The sequence below is a fragment of the Lichtheimia ornata genome, assembly GCF_029851405.1.
Source record: "Lichtheimia ornata isolate CBS 291.66 chromosome Unknown scaffold00028, whole genome shotgun sequence".
In the NCBI taxonomy this organism is placed as follows: domain Eukaryota; kingdom Fungi; phylum Mucoromycota; class Mucoromycetes; order Mucorales; family Lichtheimiaceae; genus Lichtheimia; species Lichtheimia ornata.
Genome location: NW_026695348.1, coordinates 91,460 through 112,074, shown reverse-complemented (window position 1 = coordinate 112,074; position 20,615 = coordinate 91,460). Strand labels below are relative to the sequence as shown.

At 43.6% G+C, this 20,615-nt stretch overlaps 5 protein-coding genes across 5 annotated transcripts; 4 read left to right on the top strand and 1 right to left on the bottom strand.

Annotated features, from left to right (window-relative positions):
- Positions 1–893: 893 nt before the first annotated feature.
- O0I10_006372 (uncharacterized protein) lies at positions 894–5,559 on the top strand (the record flags this gene model as incomplete). Its single annotated transcript, XM_058486400.1, has 14 exons — positions 894–1,050; positions 1,110–1,304; positions 1,367–1,631; positions 1,684–2,430; positions 2,487–2,637; positions 2,699–3,265; positions 3,330–3,582; positions 3,649–3,902; positions 3,964–4,339; positions 4,422–4,621; positions 4,695–4,826; positions 4,900–4,997; positions 5,078–5,201; positions 5,257–5,559. The coding sequence occupies 14 exons, from the start codon at positions 894–896 to the stop codon at positions 5,557–5,559; spliced, it is 3,822 nt and encodes a 1,273-aa protein (XP_058342757.1).
- Positions 5,560–5,685: 126 nt separating this feature from the next.
- O0I10_006371 (uncharacterized protein) lies at positions 5,686–7,989 on the top strand (the record flags this gene model as incomplete). The annotated part of the gene is made up of 2 exons (XM_058486399.1): positions 5,686–7,860; positions 7,924–7,989. 2 exons carry the CDS (start codon positions 5,686–5,688, stop codon positions 7,987–7,989), a joined length of 2,241 nt encoding a protein of 746 aa, XP_058342756.1.
- A 179-nt stretch (positions 7,990–8,168) lies between these two features.
- Positions 8,169–9,369, top strand: O0I10_006370 (nicotinate (nicotinamide) nucleotide adenylyltransferase; the record flags this gene model as incomplete). Its single annotated transcript, XM_058486398.1, has 6 exons — positions 8,169–8,286; positions 8,358–8,435; positions 8,501–8,889; positions 8,952–9,053; positions 9,119–9,177; positions 9,246–9,369. The coding sequence occupies 6 exons, from the start codon at positions 8,169–8,171 to the stop codon at positions 9,367–9,369; spliced, it is 870 nt and encodes a 289-aa protein (XP_058342755.1).
- Positions 9,370–9,652: 283 nt separating this feature from the next.
- O0I10_006369 (uncharacterized protein) lies at positions 9,653–11,066 on the bottom strand (the record flags this gene model as incomplete). Its single annotated transcript, XM_058486397.1, has 9 exons — positions 9,653–9,912; positions 9,979–10,144; positions 10,207–10,232; positions 10,323–10,348; positions 10,397–10,450; positions 10,522–10,610; positions 10,701–10,744; positions 10,815–10,883; positions 10,955–11,066. 9 exons carry the CDS (start codon positions 11,064–11,066, stop codon positions 9,653–9,655), a joined length of 846 nt encoding a protein of 281 aa, XP_058342754.1.
- A 4,302-nt stretch (positions 11,067–15,368) lies between these two features.
- O0I10_006368 (uncharacterized protein) lies at positions 15,369–16,844 on the top strand (the record flags this gene model as incomplete). Its single annotated transcript, XM_058486396.1, has 3 exons — positions 15,369–15,398; positions 15,458–16,265; positions 16,315–16,844. 3 exons carry the CDS (start codon positions 15,369–15,371, stop codon positions 16,842–16,844), a joined length of 1,368 nt encoding a protein of 455 aa, XP_058342753.1.
- Positions 16,845–20,615: the final 3,771 nt, after the last annotated feature.

Here is a 20,615-nt window from a genome sequence, read left to right as displayed (position 1 = left end):
GTCTCTTTGTGTACGCTATTCATGATCTATACATAAAACTCAAGGAAATACAAAGATCAAACAATGAGGGCAATGCCACAAATAGAATACGGATTACAATGAATTGTCTTTTTATTCTATAAAAGTTGACCAAATTGAACTATAGCGAGTAGTAATTACCTATAGGGATAGTTGATGAGTAAATGTGATACTCCCAAGACCTTCCATCCCCCCAACTCTTTGGTGATGTGTAGCGTGAAGTCAGTCGAAAAGTTGTTGCGGTATAGTTTTTCTCAACAATGACATTCTGACAGCTCCAATATACTATACTTCATCATTTTCTTCACGCTACTCATCATCCCTCCTTCTGTCTAAATGAAAGAAAGCTTACCTTTAGAAGAACATTTGTGTGAAGGAAACAAGAAAGAAACACGCCCAAAAATTTTTTTGCCACCCACTCTCTTTTTCAACTTTATCGGAGACAAATTGGTCGCCGTCGTTGTTGTTGAGCCACCAGCTCGACCACTGTGTCTAGTCCTTTGTCATGCAAGAACAACTCGATGCATGTATTATGAGTTTGACGCGTTATTGCTATAGTGACATTAGAGTCAGTGATTTGATACATGGCGATTGTTGATCATTTAACGAGATATGAAGCCATTATCTAGCCTATTTATTCCAGTGCTTTGTACATTGTCGATGGTGGTAGTAAGGTGATGGGGCATACTATTAACATCAGGTACACGTGATATGAATGGGATTTATATCGACGCTGTATGCAGCATTTAAATTCTTGTGATAAGACCCGCTTTGATTTCCTCTCCAGCACAACAACCTCGTTGTTTCAGTCGTCGATGGATAAGCAGCTGCCGACACTCCCCGCCGCCGATACGCGGTCTCCATCACCAGCGATCATGTCGACTCATACACCCCGTGATGAACTGGCTCGTTCGTTCTCTCCATTGGTCGCCGTCGTTGCAAGCCAGGATGCCGAGGAAATATGTCAAAAGAACCACATTCCTTCCTTTGCCGATTTCTTGAAACCCTTTGGCAATCTCATCGAGGGTCGAGGTCTGTGTTGTGTGTGTATCCCTGCCAACGATGACCCCCATGCTCACAATGTGTCATAGTCTCTCCACGCGATTGGCAAGGAATACCTATTGCTGTGGACAATTTCAGTGTACGGTTTCGGCACGTTGACAAGCTTGGAGAGCCTAACCATCAAGCTGTGATGGGTGTCGTGGATGATCATGTACGAGCACGAAAGGCACCTGAGATGCATGAAATAAGGACACAAGGGGATGTCAATGATGGCTATTTGGATAGTAAGTACTTTTTCACAGCACTTTTAATGATCATCATCCATTAACGTGGATCCTTTTGATAGCAAGCTTAGATGAACGAATGCCTTGGTATGCCGATTTTAGAAAACTTGTCATGTCATTACGAGGCATCAGTGAACACGAGACCTTTGATCATCCAGTCGCCGTCTTCATCGCCATATCATCCTCCAACCCTGATCCAATTGGCACCATCACTCAACTCTATAATCCCAACATCCCTTCCTTCACCATCGATCGTCCTTTTGTTGATCCAAATATCCTGCGATATTATGTTGTCTTGCATGATCCAAATACCACGTCGGAGGATCAGTAAGTGATTGATTTCAATGATTATACAAGGGGATTAATCATATATGAATAGAGCAAAGGCAACATTTGAAAAGGTGCAAAAATCGTTGGGCTTGCATTGCCATATGCTTCGCGTCAATTCCAAACCGAGATCCAATACAACCACCAGCCTGCTTGACGACGACGTTGTTCCCAATGAACCCGATGCAGATCCATTCATTCGTGACCTATGGCAAGAATCACTCGCTGAATCAGCCATGATCGAATCACGTCTCCAAACACATGCCAGCAACATCACATCGGCAGCAGCATCCGAGTCTGGCCTATCCACCCATACACGATCGAGTTCTGTATCATCCAACCTTAGCAGCAGCAATAGTGGATTACAAAGCCTGAACAATACCCAACCACCCCCCTTTCCTTCACCCACACCTCTTGAACTCAGCAATGTATCTTTGGAAAGCAGCACATCGGTGGATCGCATTGTTACACCTGATATTATGCAAGGAGAGAATAATGATGCTCCATCATCATCATCATCCACCGTACAATATGGAAGATATCTCACAGCAGATGATGTGACATCGTGCAAGGCCATGGTGCGTGAATTTGTGGTACAGAGTCTGATTCCGTTCATGGAACGTAATATCCAACATTGGAACGAGCAAGTAGCTTCAGCAAGACGTGGATTGACAGGTCGATTATTTGGAGCAAGTCGTCGTCTCTTTGGATCATCGTCAAGAACCCATTCGTCACAATCATTGCAAACAATTGCAGCTACTGGACCCAATGTACCAGCGGGTGTGAATCAAGTCGTGGTGTAAGTAGTAGTGTATGTGTGTGATGTCAAAGAAGCTCTATTGACCCTATTGATAGTTATCCATTTACAGCGCCCGAAGCACAAATGCGAAAGCTTGCTGATTTTGCATTCATGATCCGAGACTACAAGTTTGCACACACCATTTACGATACCGTGCGTCGAGATTATGCTACCGACAAGGCATTCAAATACCATGCTGGCACACAGGTAAAAAGGAAAGGAGAAGGAGAAGATGTAGATAGCTTATTGACTTTTTGGGAATCCATAGGAAATGATTGGCATTTGTCTATTAATGATGAATCAGCCTATGCGTAGCAAAGTCGATGTGGATCGTAATTTTGAGCTTGCCGTACAACAATATCTTGCCCGTTGTCGATCCCCTTTTCAAGCAACGCGCACTACCGTTATTTACTATGAGCTACTCAAGATGCATCGTATGTGGAAGGAAGTGCCTACAGCGTTGGTACGCATGACAGGTGAAGATTCAGACTTGCGATCGGCCTTATTCTTGGAACAAGCAGCGCATTGTTTCCTACGTGCCCCTCGTCCCATGGTGCGCAAATATGGATTCCACGTGGTGATGGCAGCGCACAGATATGGCAAGGCATTACAACGTCAACATGCTTTTCGATGTTACAAACTGGCATCCCTTATCTTTGAGGATCGTTTATGGTCGGTGGCCAAGAGTCATATTCAATTTGCATTGGGACGACAAGCTTTCCATTTGGGCTTGTTGGAAGAAGCCGCTACCTATTTTGCGAATGTTCTTGCGGATGACAAGCAAACACCACAGCAACAAGCAGCTCATATTCGTGAATTCATGTTCATTTATCGCGTAAGTTGGCTATATAAGGGAGCATTCATTGCAATATCTCACACACAAACGCTCATCCGTGTAGCAATACACCAGCCAAGCAGGCATTGATCCTTTAAAGGAATCGATGCCCAATTTGGGATTGCCTGTCATCAATGATCAATGCGTTCAAGTGACTTTATCCAATGAACAATCGCACACGGAGAATCAAGAAGAGTGGATGACCATGGAGCGTGAATTGGTTGAGGAAAACATTGCCGAGGGATTCTTTAGTGGATCGAAAAAAGCCCTGGCATTACAACAGCATGATGATAATCGGGTGGTGTGTGCTGTGGGAGGTGAGTTTTACTATTACACACACGCGCGTTATTGCCTCCAATTCATTCTTTTAATGTATATTATAGAACCCGCCATTGTACACATTGAACTCCACAATCCCTTACAAGTCCCGATCGAGCTCAATGATATCGTCCTTGGGTGTGTGCATCGTGAATCCATGAAGCCAACCAAAGAAAGCCGAGATGCCAAAGCTGAAGCATACGAAGCCATGATTGAAGGCACGCCAGTACCTGATTCGAATGAAGTGTTTGACTTTGGAGGTGATTTCCATTTGCAAAAGATAACCAATTTGACCCTTGAGCCATTGGAAAAGAGGCAGGCAAGTCTACTTTGTGTGTGTGTGTGCAACGGACGAAGTATTAACGGCCGTGCCCATATAGGTCAATTTGGCACTTGTTCCCCGAAAAGAAGGATCCATCCTCATCAAGGGCATTCATTACACGCTCAACAATCTTGTACACACGTTCCGACCCATCATCAAAAAGGGTAAACGCCTCAACGATACCCTTGAACATCGCTTATCGGTGGCCTATGGATTGGACCACACCCTGGATTTGCTTGTCACGTCGCCCATGCCATTGCTCGACCTCGCATTCCATAGCGTACCTGAAAGCATCCTTTCTGGTCAGGTCGTACAAACCGTATTGGAGATCAACAACAAGGGCAACAAGGGATTAACAGCCTTACGGCTAAAGTCAAGTCATCCCAGCTTCATTTGCATTGGTAATCCCGAGGATATGGACAAGGAAATCTATGGTAAGAAGAAAAAAGAGTTGCTTTGTGTGTGAGAGAGAGAGTGTGCGTAGCATGCAACATTAACATGTATTTTCAATGATAGCTGGTGAGGCATCTGGTAACGAGACATTGACATTTGACAATAAGCTTTATGATCCGAGCGTGATGTCTGTGCCATTGCCAAATGAGGAGAATGACAAGGGCGTGGTGCATTCTGGTAAAACAACCCTGGTACCTTTATGGATACGTGGCGATCGGATTGGAAAACATACCTTCAAATTTTTGTTTTCTTATCAATCAGAGGTAGGAGAAGAAAAAACATGGCGTGATGTAGTTGGTCCGTGCTCATCGCATGATTTAAAAATTATCATTGTAGGAAGACAATCCAGCTATTGCACATCGTGTATTGCGTTATACGGTGAATCTTCAAGTACTTCCATCGCTCAAGATCAATGCATTCACCCGGCCTAGTGCAGCTACACCACAAGAGTATATCCTTGGTATTGAGGTATGTGTGTTGTTGATTCCCTGTAAAAGAAATCAGGCAATTTTCATTAACCCAATACCGCCGACCCAATTAGGTGGAGAATTTACAAGCGGCTGAATTTCACCTTACTCAGCTCAATGCAGCCAGTCGAGTGTGGACTGTTGTACCACTTAGTATTCAAATGCAGTCAAGGTAAATGGGGGCGTGTGCACATCATCAGACGAGGAAAATCTTGAAGGGGCTAATGGCGATACACATACACACACATGTAGAGAGGATGTCAAAGCAAAAACATATATTCCTATGCGACAAACGACCTTTGCATACTATAAGATTTGCAAGTTACAAGAGAGTGAGCATGATCCTTCCAAGTTGAACATCACCAAGTTATCCTTTGTAAGTAAACAATGAGTCTATGTGATCGTGATCGTAAATAACACTTTTATTTCAGGGTGATGCTGAGATACCCTTTGACACTGTACCACTCAAGACCTTTGCTTTGAATTCACGAACATTGTGGCGTCAGAGCAATGTACAAGCGCAACATTCACATCAAAACGAGACAGAAGAACCGAGTCTTTATAATCTTGGAGATTTGGATTTGACGCTGTATTGGGATATCCCCAGCATGAAACGACATGGACAACATTATATCATTGGTATCAGTCTTGCCAACTTGTCAGACAATGCTCCTCCTCCACCACCCGCTCGCCCTTCTCTCTCATTAGCTCTTCCCATTGACACCAAAGCATGAGAATAAAAATCCCAGCAACACGAACCTTATTTTTATCGAACTATCTATTATCCATGGTTTCCCTTACACACTCTACTCTTTTTCTTTTTATCCCCTCTCTCTCACACACACTTGAAACAACAAAAAATGCTCTCACGACTCGCACTTGCAGGCACTCGGCGAACCCATTCATCGCGACATTGCTCATTACTCTTGTCTCAAAGCAACAGCAGCATCGGGTCAACAAGCAGGCGGTGTTACTCAAGCATGAACCATCATCATCATCACAATACCAAGAAGCATGAGTCATTCAGTATATCCAAAGCGCTCCAAAGGTTTTTTGACAAGACATCATCATCATCCAATGGAGGAGGAGGAGGATCCACAAGCAAACAGGGTGGTGGTAGTGGAGGAAATCATCATCATCATCCGCAACAACCCCAAATGAATGTTGCCGTGGTAATGGTATCCGCAGCGACCACCTATGCTCTATGGAATTGGATTGTGTCACCTGAACAAGGTGCTCGGGAAATTACATGGCAAACGTTTCGAAGCTCTTTATTGGAAAAAGGTGTTGTGGATAGCGTGAATGTGATCAACCATACTCAGGCACGCGTCCATTTACGGCCTGAAGCAGTAACGCTAGGTGTTCATCCACAACAAATCTATTCATTCAACATTGGCTCGGTGGAAAGTTTTGAACGGCATATGGAGGAGGCACAAAAGGAACTTGGGATCCCTGGTTCAGAACATATTCCTGTCGCCTATCGTAGTGAAGTGGGTATTGTCAACATGCTATTCCACTTTACACCCACACTTTTGATCATTGGTGCACTCTATTACATGGCGAAACGGGGTCCAGGTGGTGGCACTAGTGGTGGTGGTGGAGTCTTTGGCATTGGCAAGAGTCGTGCAAAATTGTTCAACCAAGAGCAAAAGGTCAAGATCAAATTCAAAGACGTGGCAGGAGCTGACGAAGCCAAGGAGGAGATCATGGAGTTCGTGAAGTTCTTAAAGAACCCTGGTGCTTATGAACGTCTTGGTGCAACGATTCCGAAAGGCGCTATTCTCTCTGGTCCTCCAGGTACAGGAAAGACCCTCTTAGCCAAGGCAACAGCAGGTGAAGCAGGTGTCCCCTTTTTGAGCGTATCAGGATCTGAATTTGTGGAAATGTTTGTTGGCGTGGGTCCTTCCCGTGTACGTGACATGTTTGCAACAGCCAAAAAGAATGCACCTTGTATTATCTTTGTGGATGAAATCGATGCTATTGGCAAGGCACGTGGAAAAGGGGGTCAATTGGGCGGCAATGATGAACGCGAGAGCACGCTCAACCAGCTACTTGTTGAAATGGATGGCTTTGATTCGAATGAACATGTTGTGGTATTGGCTGGCACCAACCGACCCGATGTATTGGATCCAGCATTATTACGACCAGGTCGCTTTGACAGACACATTGCTATTGATCGGCCTGATATTGAAGGACGTGTGGCGATATTCAAGGTGCATTTGAAACCGATAAAGACGACTGAAGACGTGGATCAACTTGCTCGTAAATTAGCTGCTCTTACACCTGGTTTCTCTGGTGCTGATGCACGTAACGTATGCAACGAAGCAGCCCTTATTGCTGCACGACACCACAAGGATCAAGTGACCCAAGTTGACTTTGAACAAGCCATTGAGAGGGTGATTGCTGGTTTGGAAAAGAAATCACGTGTCTTGTCACCTGAGGAGAAGAAAACGGTTGCTTATCACGAAGCTGGACATGCTGTTTGTGGATGGTACCTCCAACATGCCGATCCATTACTCAAAGTATCCATTATCCCTCGTGGTGTGGCTGCTCTTGGTTATGCACAATATTTGCCAAAGGATCAATACCTCTTTAGCGAAAAGCAATTGCTTGATCGCATGTGTATGACACTTGGCGGTCGTGTCTCCGAGCAGATTTTTTTCGATACTATCACAACCGGTGCACATGATGATTTGCAAAAGGTTACCAAGATGGCATATGCACAAGTGTCTACGTATGGCATGAACCCCACTATTGGACCACTTTCATTCACTGATCCACAAGGAGGAGACCAACAATTCCAGAAACCCTTTTCAGAACAAACCGGTGCTCTCATTGACAGCGAAGCCCGTACGCTTATCAATAATGCTTACACTCGTACATTTGAGCTGTTGACCAAACATAAGGCGGATGTGGAAAAGGTAGCAAGGTTGTTATTGGACAAGGAAGTCATTACACGAGAGGATATGGAGCAATTGTTGGGAGAACGTCCTTTTGTTGAAACAACCGTGTATGATGAATACGTACGTCCTAAGGTATGTGTAGTTTACTCGTCTAAAATTCTGCTTCCATGGTTTTACTGATGACTCTACTAATAGAAATCACCTACTACTTTGTTCCCTGATTCTTCTACCTCTTCTTCAGAACAACCCAATACCCTTTAACACACTACTTGTAAGCATTTTGAACTAGAATCATCTTTATATTGTTGGCATAATAAAAGGTTGGGCTTAGCCTAGCTAGCATAATTCTGCAAAAAGATCACATGGCCAAATAGCAACCCACTACAACATATTTGTACGGCGTTGTTCCACCCTGCTTGCTGGTATCGGCCTTACTCACCATGTCCAGTCCCAAACTCATGCAATCTGTCCTTCGTGCCAATTTGAAGCATTCACCAAAGAGTGAGTTTGACGAGCCCTATGTCTTTCCACGCAAGCACTTGCCCAAGGTCATGAAAGGTATGCATGCGTGCGCGATGCAAGTGTGTTTATTCGGTCAGTGTCATTGAATAGAAGAGTCCCTCCCATAGACGAAACCAAGACCCCCATTGTGCTTATTGCATGTGGTTCCTATTCTCCCATTACGTACTTGCATTTGCGCATGTTTGGTAAGCAGTGGCCCACGAATGTTTGTTGAGAGAGAATGGGGGTATTGACAAGGATGAGTATATAGAAATGGCCATGGACCACTTTAAGGAACGGGACGAGTACGAGCTTATCGCTGGTTACTTTTCGCCTGTAGCCGATGCGTATAGAAAGGATGGACTTGCCGAAGCCAAGGATCGAGTCAAGATGTGCGAGTTGGCAGTGGAAACGACATCCGACTGGTTGATGGTGGATTCATGGGAATCGCGGCAGGAACGATATCAACGCACAGCCGTGGTCCTTGATCATTTCAATCAAGAACTCAACGATGACCATTTCGATCCCGAGACCAATGAAACCATCCCTGGTGGTATCGTTACAAGCACAGGCGAGAGAAAAAATATCAAGATCATGTTGTTGGCAGGTGGTGATTTGATCGCATCCTTTGGTCACCCAGGTGTATGGTCACCCGAAGATGTAAGTTGTGGTGGTGATGGTAGCCATGGCAACACCCTGCTTATAAACTCTTTTTTTTATAGTTGCATCACATTGTTGGATTCTATGGATGTGTCATTATTGAACGCACAGGCACAGACGTTTTTGGATTTTTATTATCGCACGATATCTTGTACCAGCACAGGGTAAGGAAGGAAGGAAACAAGGATGTGTCTTTATAAAAATAGACCAACCATTGCTCTATTTGTAGATGAATATCGTCGTTATTAAGCAGCTAATCCACAATGACATTAGCTCAACCAAAGTGAGGTAAGCTTTTCCTGATATCAACCCCACACACATGATATGCTTATCCCGAAACGCATGATTCATATTAGGCTGTTTGTGAAACGTGGCATGTCGATCAAATATCTGTTGCCGAACCCTGTCATCGACTACATTTACAAACGCGAGCTATACAAAATGACACCACCTGCTGATACCACCACCACTACTCATTAGACAAGATGCATGCATTCTCCAATCATCATTAAGGCACACCCCAAATCATTAGAACAAGAAGCGAGTCAACTCTTTGCAAATAAAGAACTTGTATATCACACGTACAGCATACAAGGTTGTGTTTTCTGTTATTGTTTATGGTATACAAGAAAAGAAGGGGGGCAAAAGAGTAAGAGAAGGAAGGAGAGAGAGAATGAGAGACTACATGGGTTTTCTAGGTAGTAACCGAGTTGTTGTTGTTGTTAACAAGGGGGGAGGAGAAACATGTTGGTTACTTTTTCTTTTACTTTGTAAGGTAGAAAGGATGCGAGGTGAAGGTGCATTCCTCTTTATCCTCGGTGACACCAATGACTTGATAAAAGTAGGCATCCTTGGGGCTAGTTTCAGAGACGTTCTTGATGGTGTCCTTGATGCTGAACAATTGATGAGCATCCTCAGGGCCATCCCACGACTCTTGGACCAACTCAGTTTCGCGGTCCTTGAGGTTGACCTTGTAAAGCTTGAGCGACTTGTATTGGGCCAATTGGGAGATGGGATCACTCTCTGTATTATACGTATATAAATAAACATTGATGCAAATGAAAAATGAAGAGAGGCATCCACACTTACTGATATGGACAGGGACACGCTTGGTCTTGCTGATATCGATCTTTTCACCCAAAGCAGGCTTGGTCAATTCAACACCAAAGCAACCACGACCCACATCCTTGTCGAGATTTTGCAATGCCTCCATGTTGGCAGCATTGTCGTGGCTTGGCGAGGAAGCCTTAAAGACCTATCATAGGGGTTTAATACGGATGATGATGGTGGTGGTTGATTGTCATTTTCATGTTTTACCTGGGACATCAAGGTACAGTCGGGACCTGCAGCACACACACACACACACAAAAGTTAGCACAACTGGAAATTACCATATCGAGTAAGATTCTCTTTTGCCCAATTATTATACCAACCTGACTGCGAGTTGTGGACCCACACGCTGAAAATGGTTTAGAAAGGTGATCACTTCATAATCGTTAGCACTTACCGGAATTTGAACTGGGAAGGAAGCTGCACGCCTTGTGTCTTTGTGATATCGACGCTGATAATTGTGAAAAAGTGTTGGCCTCATCATGTTGTTGTTGTTGCGTGGCAATCATGAGGATGACTTACTTTAAGGTGGCCTGGGTGTTGAGTGCATACGAGCCCTTCCAAGGTGTACCAAGGTACTTTGGTGTGCCATCGTTTCCGATCGAGTAAATCTAGAATTTAAAAGTGTATGTGAGTGTCAAAAATAGAGCAGCGTCTCCAAGGTGATAAACAATTGCCCCTTAAAGCGAGCCGACACGTACATCTACACCGTTAATGACCTTGGCCTCGGAATCAGGTTGACGATCTATATAATATTACACACATGGCTTAGTTGATTTGTTGCTGCCATATCAAGTAGAATCATCATCACATACCGACGGTGACAGTGACCTTGGTGGCATCGCTAAATTCCTGTCCTTGAGTGGGAGCTGACACGCTCAGACCTATATAAAAGTAGTACCACCCCGCATGTTAGGTTGCAAAAAGTAATAGGATGATGATGATGACACCTTACCGTTACAAAACTTTTTTTGAGCTTGATCAATTTCGTCTTGCAAATCATCTGCCTTTGCAAACTGAGCAGCGGTGGCTAAAAGGCCGAAAAGAGCAACCGTAGAAAGACGCATGATGATGATGGAAAGGAAGGCTTGGGTGGGGTGTGAAAAGGAAAAAGAAGAAAAAGAATGAGAGAAAGGTGTGTGGATTACAAGAAAGAAAAAGGGAAACAAGGGGTGTTAATGAGGAGAGAGGAAGAGAAAACCGCTAAAAAAGATTGGGATCCTGCAAGTTAGCTTCATTTGCTCTCAACTCCGTCTATACATCCCTTACGAATCAAATGAGTACCTCCTCTAATTACTGTATGATACCTTTGTCCATCTATTCGGTTCACGGTGGTTGTCATGCTACTTGTTCTTTTGGCTTACAATTTCAAAGGCCATTTTATATATACGACGTTGTCCAATGAGCGGTGTTTCTTATTACATTGCCATTTGGATGCATGCAAGCTGCAAGATGTGATGATCGAATCATCGTGCGTGATATTGACCAATGCAGCACAGACAATGATGGATGCGATATCCGAGGACATGCAATATCTCTTTTGCTTTTGTATTACCAGAAGTCAGTGTAGCGCGTGCCACACACTAAGTTTATTGATCATCTTGAAGCTGAGGAAGCAAAACGTACTACAGGATGATCTCTACTACTACGGTGATCTCATGCCGGTGTGGCAGCGCTCGAAAATCTAATCCAGCATGGTACTGTGTATAAGGATTGGTGGCACCTTGCAACACATCGTAAACGCTCTTTTCTTTGATAGGAATGGCGCATGCATTTTTTACGATCAAAACGTTGTCTTTTTTTTATTCGCTTGTGCTAAATTCTACCACAATGCTGCTACGTCCCTTGTAACGACTCGTTTCTACATTATTGTGCGCGACAAAGGTGATTGAAAGGATGAGGTCGCACTGCTGGGCCATGTTGCATGAATGGCTGCTCGTTTGTTGATAATAGATCTGCTAAAGGCGCTTGCGCGTAGCCCATGTCGTGTAGTGAGAAGCTGGATGCGCGTTGTGCGTATAGTCCATGTCGTATAGAGAAAACCTGTACAATCATCATCTCATGCTACTGCTTTGATAAAGATACTGCTGTCCATCATAAGTTGTCTCTCTTTGGTTGCATACACTTGCAATGTCGCTCCTCTGCATTGGACACCCCCAAGGCTGAACAAATCGCATTGCTATACTGCCATGTGTCAGTGCTGTGAAAGGATGGGTGTAAATGGGGATTCGTGTCGGCAACGCAATGGGGAAGAGAAGAAAAAGCTATTTGGCTGCTGACCATTTCTTGCCCTTCTTTTTAATTCCCCCACCGCCCCAAGCACAAGCTCACCTGTTGTTTGACACGTCGCCATTCCTTGTCATGAAGTAATAAACCTACTCCTGATATTGTATCATTAATCATATGCAAACAATTGCCGTGGCTCTTCAATCATCATCATCCAATGACAAGTCAAGCCTATATAAGACATGCTGTAGCTATGATACTCTTGCTTCTCGTTCCTACCTAGAAACCCAAATTTGATTCCAACTTCCCTATAGCAGCCATTCATCCATAACGAAGGTTATCATGCATGTATCGTTTTTTAACACCAACATCACTTTTGATTGTTCGCTAATAACAATGACATCCAACAAGGACATTGCTAACGTTTTATTTCAATGGTAATGCACTGTTTTCGGTAGCTATGGTCTTGGGGTATCAATAGGGGATGTGACAATGATAAGGTCACCAGTCTCATATGATTCACGACCATGTATGCATACAAGTTTTCATTGTCGTCGTCGTCTCACCACCATCGTATTGCTACTTCCCGCTTTTCGTTGTTGCTAGAACAATGGTCATCGCAAAATGTTGCTTAATTGATGCACCCCCAAGCAAGACAAGCTTTCGTAAGTTTGGATTCATCATAAAGCCAATCAACTTTAGTACCCGGCGCCATGTATGGTTTCAAGCAGTTCCATAAAGGATGATGCGTTGCCATGCCAACATGTCGCATAGCACTTGCAAGAAATGAATTCCCTTTTTGTAACGTGTTCGCCCATTGACGCCATTGATCCATTTTGTCTCGTGAAATATGCATATGCAATGGTGGTAAATGACTTTTCCACATTCTCTGGACCTGCTTCTTACGTGCATCTGAATTGGGAGCTCCTTGAGCGAAACCATATGCCGCCATACGCGCACATGGAGTCATGGATAAAGTAGTATGATCCATAATTCTTGTTGACTGTGGTCTCTCCTGAATTTTGGATCGATAGGAAGCTTGATCAACGTCCATCATACCATCAACTGTCATCTCTATCCCATAACCCCACCATAGTATAAGTGTATTTACTTGAGCTCACTTGTTTACCTACCAAAGGCTATTCTTGTTCTATATGAATAAAGAAACAGGATCAGAATGCAAGAATCAGCCTCATAATCAAACATCATTATATATGCATGATTAACAATGAAAGAGTATTTATTATAGATTGGCACGTGAAAGGTGTCGATTGGGTTGTAGGAACAATATACATACCTTTTGTCACCCTTGTAGACGGCTTGTCGATCATAAAGCTAAGATACATGGTAATTGCTTTGGCATTTGGGTGGATCCATCTTCGTGCCGTGATCGTGTTACAATTCCTTCTTTATCACTCACTCCATCCAAGGGTTGTGTGCTCAGGATTAAAAGGAATCATGTGTTGGTTGCACATATCCAGAGTCGAGCTGCATAAGTTGGAGCGCACGGACCCAGTAGTCATCAATGCCGTCACAGTAAAATGATGCATAGCTTAGTTACAAGGAATGTGTTCAGTATCAATCTCGAGTGATTGTGGCTATTATTGACCCAGGTGTATAGGCTACTGTAGAGGTACATCTCCATAGCAGTAACTGTAGCAAGCGGGGTGGCGTGTGCTGCACAAATTGGGAAGTGGGAGGAGCAACAACGAGCCCCTTCTTCTTCACTCCCACTTCACAAAGCAAGGTAAGCTTGTCTCCATTTACAAACTACAACACATTAACGGCTGGCATTCCTTACAATGTACAGCGTTCATTGGGGTGAACATGTGGTCAATGGCTACACTTTCCAGTTCCAGACATTCAGCAACAAATACGCGTGCGATCGACCCATGACTCAAGCTTCCATTGCAATACGACATGTACGTTCAATCGCTGCATTGCTTTATTATTCAAGTTGGACGTTGACATACTACTTGACATGTAGTGTTGTGTTCTCTCGTTCATACAAGATCCAAGGGGGGTGTCGTGTGCCGCGTGTATTCTTTCCATGGTTGTCATCAAGGAGTTGTCCCAACGCATTGTTACTTTGGGTATGTCTACACGAAGAACGAATGCTATCCTTGTTAGTTATCTTACATGGCATTTATTGTAGCTTGGATACATTGGATTATGGTGCGTGTGGCAGCAACAATACAGTGATGTCAAACCAAGAATGCTATACATTGGCTCAAAATGGTACGAGAAGTATTGGATCTACAAAGCAAGACTTGCTGAGTAATGAGCCTTACAATGAAACAGCAGCAGCACATACTGGATCGATTGCATACGAGGTTATCTGCAGCACCAATGATGGTATTGAAGGATGCTTCAAGGTAGTAAAGAGGTCATTTTGGGATTGGTTGGATTCAAGTGGACTTACGACAAGAAATAGGTGGCAGGTTTTTTCTTTCTATCACTGCAGCACGTCAAGGAAGCCAATGTAGTGTACCGTCAAAAGGAAGCGATCCTGTTGTGTTAGCGGAAATGGGTGCGTCTCACGATACTGCTTGGATTGAATATGCATCCTCTGTTCGTACGGCGCCATCATTCTACGCCTATGCATTCTAGAGAGAAGATGGATACCATGTTTGGGAAGCTGATTTAATGAGTAGTAGTAGAATTAGGATCATTGCTTTTATCTTTCTCAGGGATGACAACGCCAATTAAAACTTTCCATTGTCATGAAACTAGCATGCTTTGTTTACTCTAATACACACGAATACAATGCGTGGATATCCATTGCCCACCTGATGTTGATGCCTTTATCCTGAACCATTGATGCATCCAATCATCGTTTCCATGGCAGCTACAATCACTATCCTCCGTGCAACCTGTCAACCATTTACGACCATCTTTTTGACACACTATGCATCGACACATCTTTTCACATGCACATGATGTACGTATAAAACAGATGCACTGAGCGAGCACAAACATGCTCAGCACGCACCCCATAGATCAAAGTGCTTCCTAGTTTCTTATTGGGACGGTGCATCTTGAATGAACACAAATACCTGTACATACCCAGCTTGTGATACAAAACATAATGAGAACATCGTTTCCCATTTCCCACACTTTCTTTTTGACCCCCTTAACTCACCATGACATCTGATACAGCTGATCCTTGCAGAGTATAACGAATACGTAAATGATCTTGAGAGCTATGTTCATGCGTTGTCCTTTTGAATAGATAAATGTGGACTTGAAAGAGAACTGGAGGATCTATAGCGACTTTTTTGCACAAGGACTTGCGACCCTTCTATCACATCCGCATTTTTCACTAGTGTACGTTCCAGAAAATGGTGCCAACAAAATGAAGATTGTAAAACCTGCCACCGATTCGTACCACCGAGAACGCATGATACAAAGGATGAATGCAGCGATATATAACCCATCACCTTATTATGCATTATCGCATCTCTGGGGAGTCTCAGGCAGCAATCGGTACCTGTGGAAGGAGATTGGGGACTATGTGGATGATGAAAATGGGCAACCAGCTGAGCCTATATCTATGCGACCTGAAAAGCGTGCCACCCTACTTAGTCTCCTTGGACGTAATCCTGATAGTTACTGGTGGATCGATGTGTTATGTGCACGCACTGACACACCCTTGGATATTATGGGAGATATTTATGCTTGCTGTTTTCGATGCTATGCTATGATGGATTGTGAGCCTAGCGTCATATCACAACTTTGTATGATGAAGGACAAGGAATATGAATTTAATGAGCTTGTTGTTTTCGGAAACCTCTCTCCCAGACAACTCATTGATCGATATCTGCAGCTCATTGATCACTTTCATACGTTCACGAATTGTCAGTGGTGGAAGCGTGTGTGGACATGGCAAGAAATGGTGCTACCACTAGGAAGAGGCTTGTATTTTATAGCTGAAACTGCGTCTCATCTATCTGAAAACGACATAATCCATATCAATGATGTATCTACCTTTGATCGAATGCTATTGCCTTTGAGGAATACATGTATCAAAATAATTAATGGTACGATTCGTAAAAACACCTGACAACATTGTACTAATTCATTCAACAGAAAATGCTGTCTTGAGCAAGATAAAGACCGCTTCAGCGTGTATTTCTGAGGCGGTAAAGACTCGAAGCTTGGACCTATCAAGAATCCACAAGGAATGGCACATTGAAATTTCTGCATTGGAAAAGATAGACGCTGTATCAGGGCCCATGGAGGAAATGAGACGAGCAAAATGTTACAGCGCATACAGGATGGTCGAGTTTGATCCAATGAGTATCGTCGATGTGATTGAGTCTTTTGGAACGTCTCCCAGACGATGTATGGATCCAGTTGACTATGTCTATGGTGTATTGGGTGTAATCCCCTTTGACATTCCAAGGATGACTGATCCCAAGAAAGTCTGGCAACAGTTTTTGTCCCACCTTGAAAAGCTCATCCCGCCGCTCAAGAAGAGAATGGCAAGCATGCGCCCTCAAGTAAAAATCCAAGGGATCAATGATCGTGCATATCAAGTTGATTTATCAACTGCTAGCAATATGGCTGATGTATACAACAATTTGATAATAGTAGAGGTGGATGCGTCAAAGTGGTAGATGTAAACATGGAATAAATCATCAGCTATTACTGCATCACGAACACTCCTCCTCGAACAACGTCTTATTTTGTGGAATTTGAGCACAACAAGTAATACGTGATCATGGTACTTCTTTAATGGACATACTTGAGTCACCTATAAAAATCACCTTTCATGTGGCGGGTGGATTTATCAGCTGCGATTTTTCGACTTGGATCCATCGTGACAACAATACACACTCCCACTCATAGATAAACAAGGCTGTTGTCACCAACACCACCATATGCCCTTTCTTTCTACTTGTATGCACATCATCATCAGTGGCCTTTGGTAAGTCTCAATGATAGTCTTTATGTGTTCCTCACCAAAAGGAGGGTAACTCATGCATTCATCATTTTTTAGCTCACATCATTGCTTTACCACTTGGTGTGCTCATTGCTGCTTAATGACATTTGGCTGAGTGTTTATTGAGGGATCCTTTGTGGTAGGTACAACTATCATTTATATATTAAAGAATGCCTAGTCTGATAGGAGTTTTGGGGCTCATTTGTAGGTGATATCCATCAACTCGAGTAGGTCAATTGAGCGTTCACCGTATCTCTCGTATCCGGGATCAACATTGCAATAGTAAAGAATGCGGCCCATGTCGCTTGTTTCAACCCATTCATCATCGACAAAGTGACATAAACGAGGTAAGGCAACTTGTTTGATGTATGAAAACCCCTCCGGACGATGTCCACAGCCATGATGATGCAAAAGGTTGGAAAACAATGCTGATGATGAGTGCTTTCCTAGGCCAGTGGCTACCAAAGGTTTGGTGCTGGAAAGGTATTCATATAGTTGGCTTAATGCTGCCTTTCTGGTGTTGACCGTATCAACCCAAGGAAATAGGTCGAGGAGCGGAAAGAGGTTCAGCTGAAAACCATCCAACATGAAATTCATTTGCTCGTTTGCCCAAGCTGCCCGCTGACACAACAATATCTTAATCACTGTTCTTGAACGGCCGTTGATAAAGAAAGGAGTTGTCAATCGTGGTGCGAAATGTCCGTACCCCCACCACCACGTGTACTGGACATAGCGAATGTAAATGTCTTGACTTATTTAGATGAATGTATGAGTACCCTCATTTTGGGAATCACATAAAGACTATCGTTGAGACTTACCAAGGCCATGGATGATTGATGAGGTGAATACAAGTAGAAAGAAGGGCGAATGATAGTGTTGGTGACAACAGCCTTGTTTATATGTGAGTGGCTGTGGGAATTGTTGTCATGATTGATTGAACTGATAAAGTGGTCGGCATAATGGAGTATTGAGTCGGAGTGATTGAAAACCACCTTTCAGCCATCCATCATCATCCTCAGCTGTATCCACGTGACACGATCCATCGTTCCTGCTGACGACGCGCCTAGCAACCAAAGCAACATTCCAAGATTCTCATCACTGCACTTGATTGCAACCATCCATCATGACCATTGCAAGTCCTATATTTTGATAGAAGGAACCTCTGTGATCGCTGCTCATCTAGCTGCTGGTCTACCTCTTACTTTGTCATTTTCTATCGTAGTTCAGCAAGGTGAAGATTGCTTGTGTGGTTGATAGGGTGCCATCGAAACTAAGCATCACGTTCCAAATAGGCCAAGGGGAACCAACCCAATCGATAACCAGTTCCTTCCATCCCATGCACCAAAGTAATATCCATATGTCCATAAGAAGTCGTATGTATTGAAAGCAAGTTGCTACGCGTAAATAAAGCTGCTTCTGTACAATGGCTATCTGCTGTGTACGTGAAAAAGGACTGCAAGGCAAATTGCTGCATGTAGCTTGAGACAATGGAGTAAGGACCTCGCTAATGGCAAATGCTGTTACGTTGGGTCGCGGCAGAGGGGTGTACAAGAGAAGGTGTGGTGTCAAGAAACTCGCGTGTTGGTGTAGTGGGGTGTACACGCCATGGACTTGCCCATTCAGTCAATGGCTTTCCGATCAAGACAATCGTAGGGTTGACATGATGGGTTGAAGCAGGACAATCGTTTGCAGGTGGTAGTTGTATACTTGAATGGGCAACAGTTGAGAATGGGAGGAAGAGGGAATAAAGTGTGAGTGGAAGAAGTGGAAATTAAATAGGCGGACACCTCTTGTATGAATACATGTACATTGTACATTCAAACTTTGATATTGAGATTGTCCCTCTCGAACCTGAAACTTTCACACAAGATGCTCTGGGACATGCTGATCAATATTGTGTTAAAAAAGACCTCATGTTCATTTAAAAATATTGAATGGGAGGGTACAATGTGGGATTTACTATGGAGATCGGAAAGCATGGCAGCGCCGGATTCATGATCTATGGAAATAGTATGTATTACCTTGGGATTCCCCATCTCGAACATGAAACTTTGTCAGAAGGTTCGCTGCAACATGCTGATCAACTTCATTCATTTAAAAGTCGCAGACTTCATTGTGAAGATTTAAAATGCGGGGCGATCCAAATGGTGGATGATGGGATCAAAAGAGCGGACGGTCCACCGCCCCGAAGTTGCCCACCTCCAACTTGAAAATTGGTCAGAAGGGTGCTCTCGAGCATGCTGATCAACTTCCTCTAATAAAAACTTCATGCTTCATTTGAAAATTTGGAATGGGATCTTCCAAAAGTTTGAAAGACGAAGACATTCGCAGGGTCTGCGATTCATTTATTTTCATGTTTGCTGTTCCAGCGTAGCTCAGTCAAATCGGCTCGGATCAAGAAACTTGAATGATGGAAATGCTCGGCTGGATCAGGAGAATCGTTCACATGCAGTGGATTTTGCAACAACGCTGATTGTGAGGAAATGGCTGATAGCGCGCAATATATGGACTATTGTGGGTAGACCATAAAGTATAATCCGTCAATCCTTCCAGTCATGCAAAGTAGCTCTGTTACACAAACACGTCCCTCTGCATCTTTTGTTCTGTCAAGATCTAGCTACTTTACATTAAACAAAGACCACTTCTCATATAGCATCACGCTTACAAACGTAAAGGTGCCTGTATCTTCAAACTTTACAATCAAACGTGGGGTTTTGAATAGAGCAATGGGCTCGGCTTGGCCAACAGCACCTTGTGTGAAAGTTTCACGATCAAGCTTGCCAATCCCAGATTTCGCAAATATCGCTACCAGCCAAACTGGATCTGGGGGTCGACCTCTTCGACGACGACGACCAAAAAAATATTTTTTGGGCTGTTTGCGACATTGAACGTGAAACTTTCACACAAGGTGCTGTTGGCCAAGCCGAGCTCATTGCTCCAATAAAGACCCCACGCTTCATTGTAAAATCATGAGATACGGACATCTTTATGTTTTGCTTATGCTGTAAGCGTGATGGAGTTGCGTTCTCCTTGTGGATGGTGTCGACTGCATTGACGGAAAGATGGAGAGCTGAGTGAAACAGCACGTGGTGGTTACACGTACGCGTCATTGACAGGTTGCTTCATAAGTGAATGATGATTGCCTTTAGGAAGTACGTAAACAGCATCCAAACATGAAAAAGCTATTCATCATGACAATGACAATGACAATGAATTATGCATTTTGTATGTTTGGTAGGGGAGTCATGCAGTAGTTGCACAAATCCAGGAGTCGATTTGCATAAGTTACAAGAGCGCACGGACTTGATAGACGCCAATCCCGCCAAAGTAAAAGATGTATAGCTTAATTACAAGATCGAGTGGTTGTGGCTATTATTGACCCAAGTGTATAGGCTATTGTTGAGGTTCATATTTACAACAGCAACTATAGCAAGCTGGGTGGCGT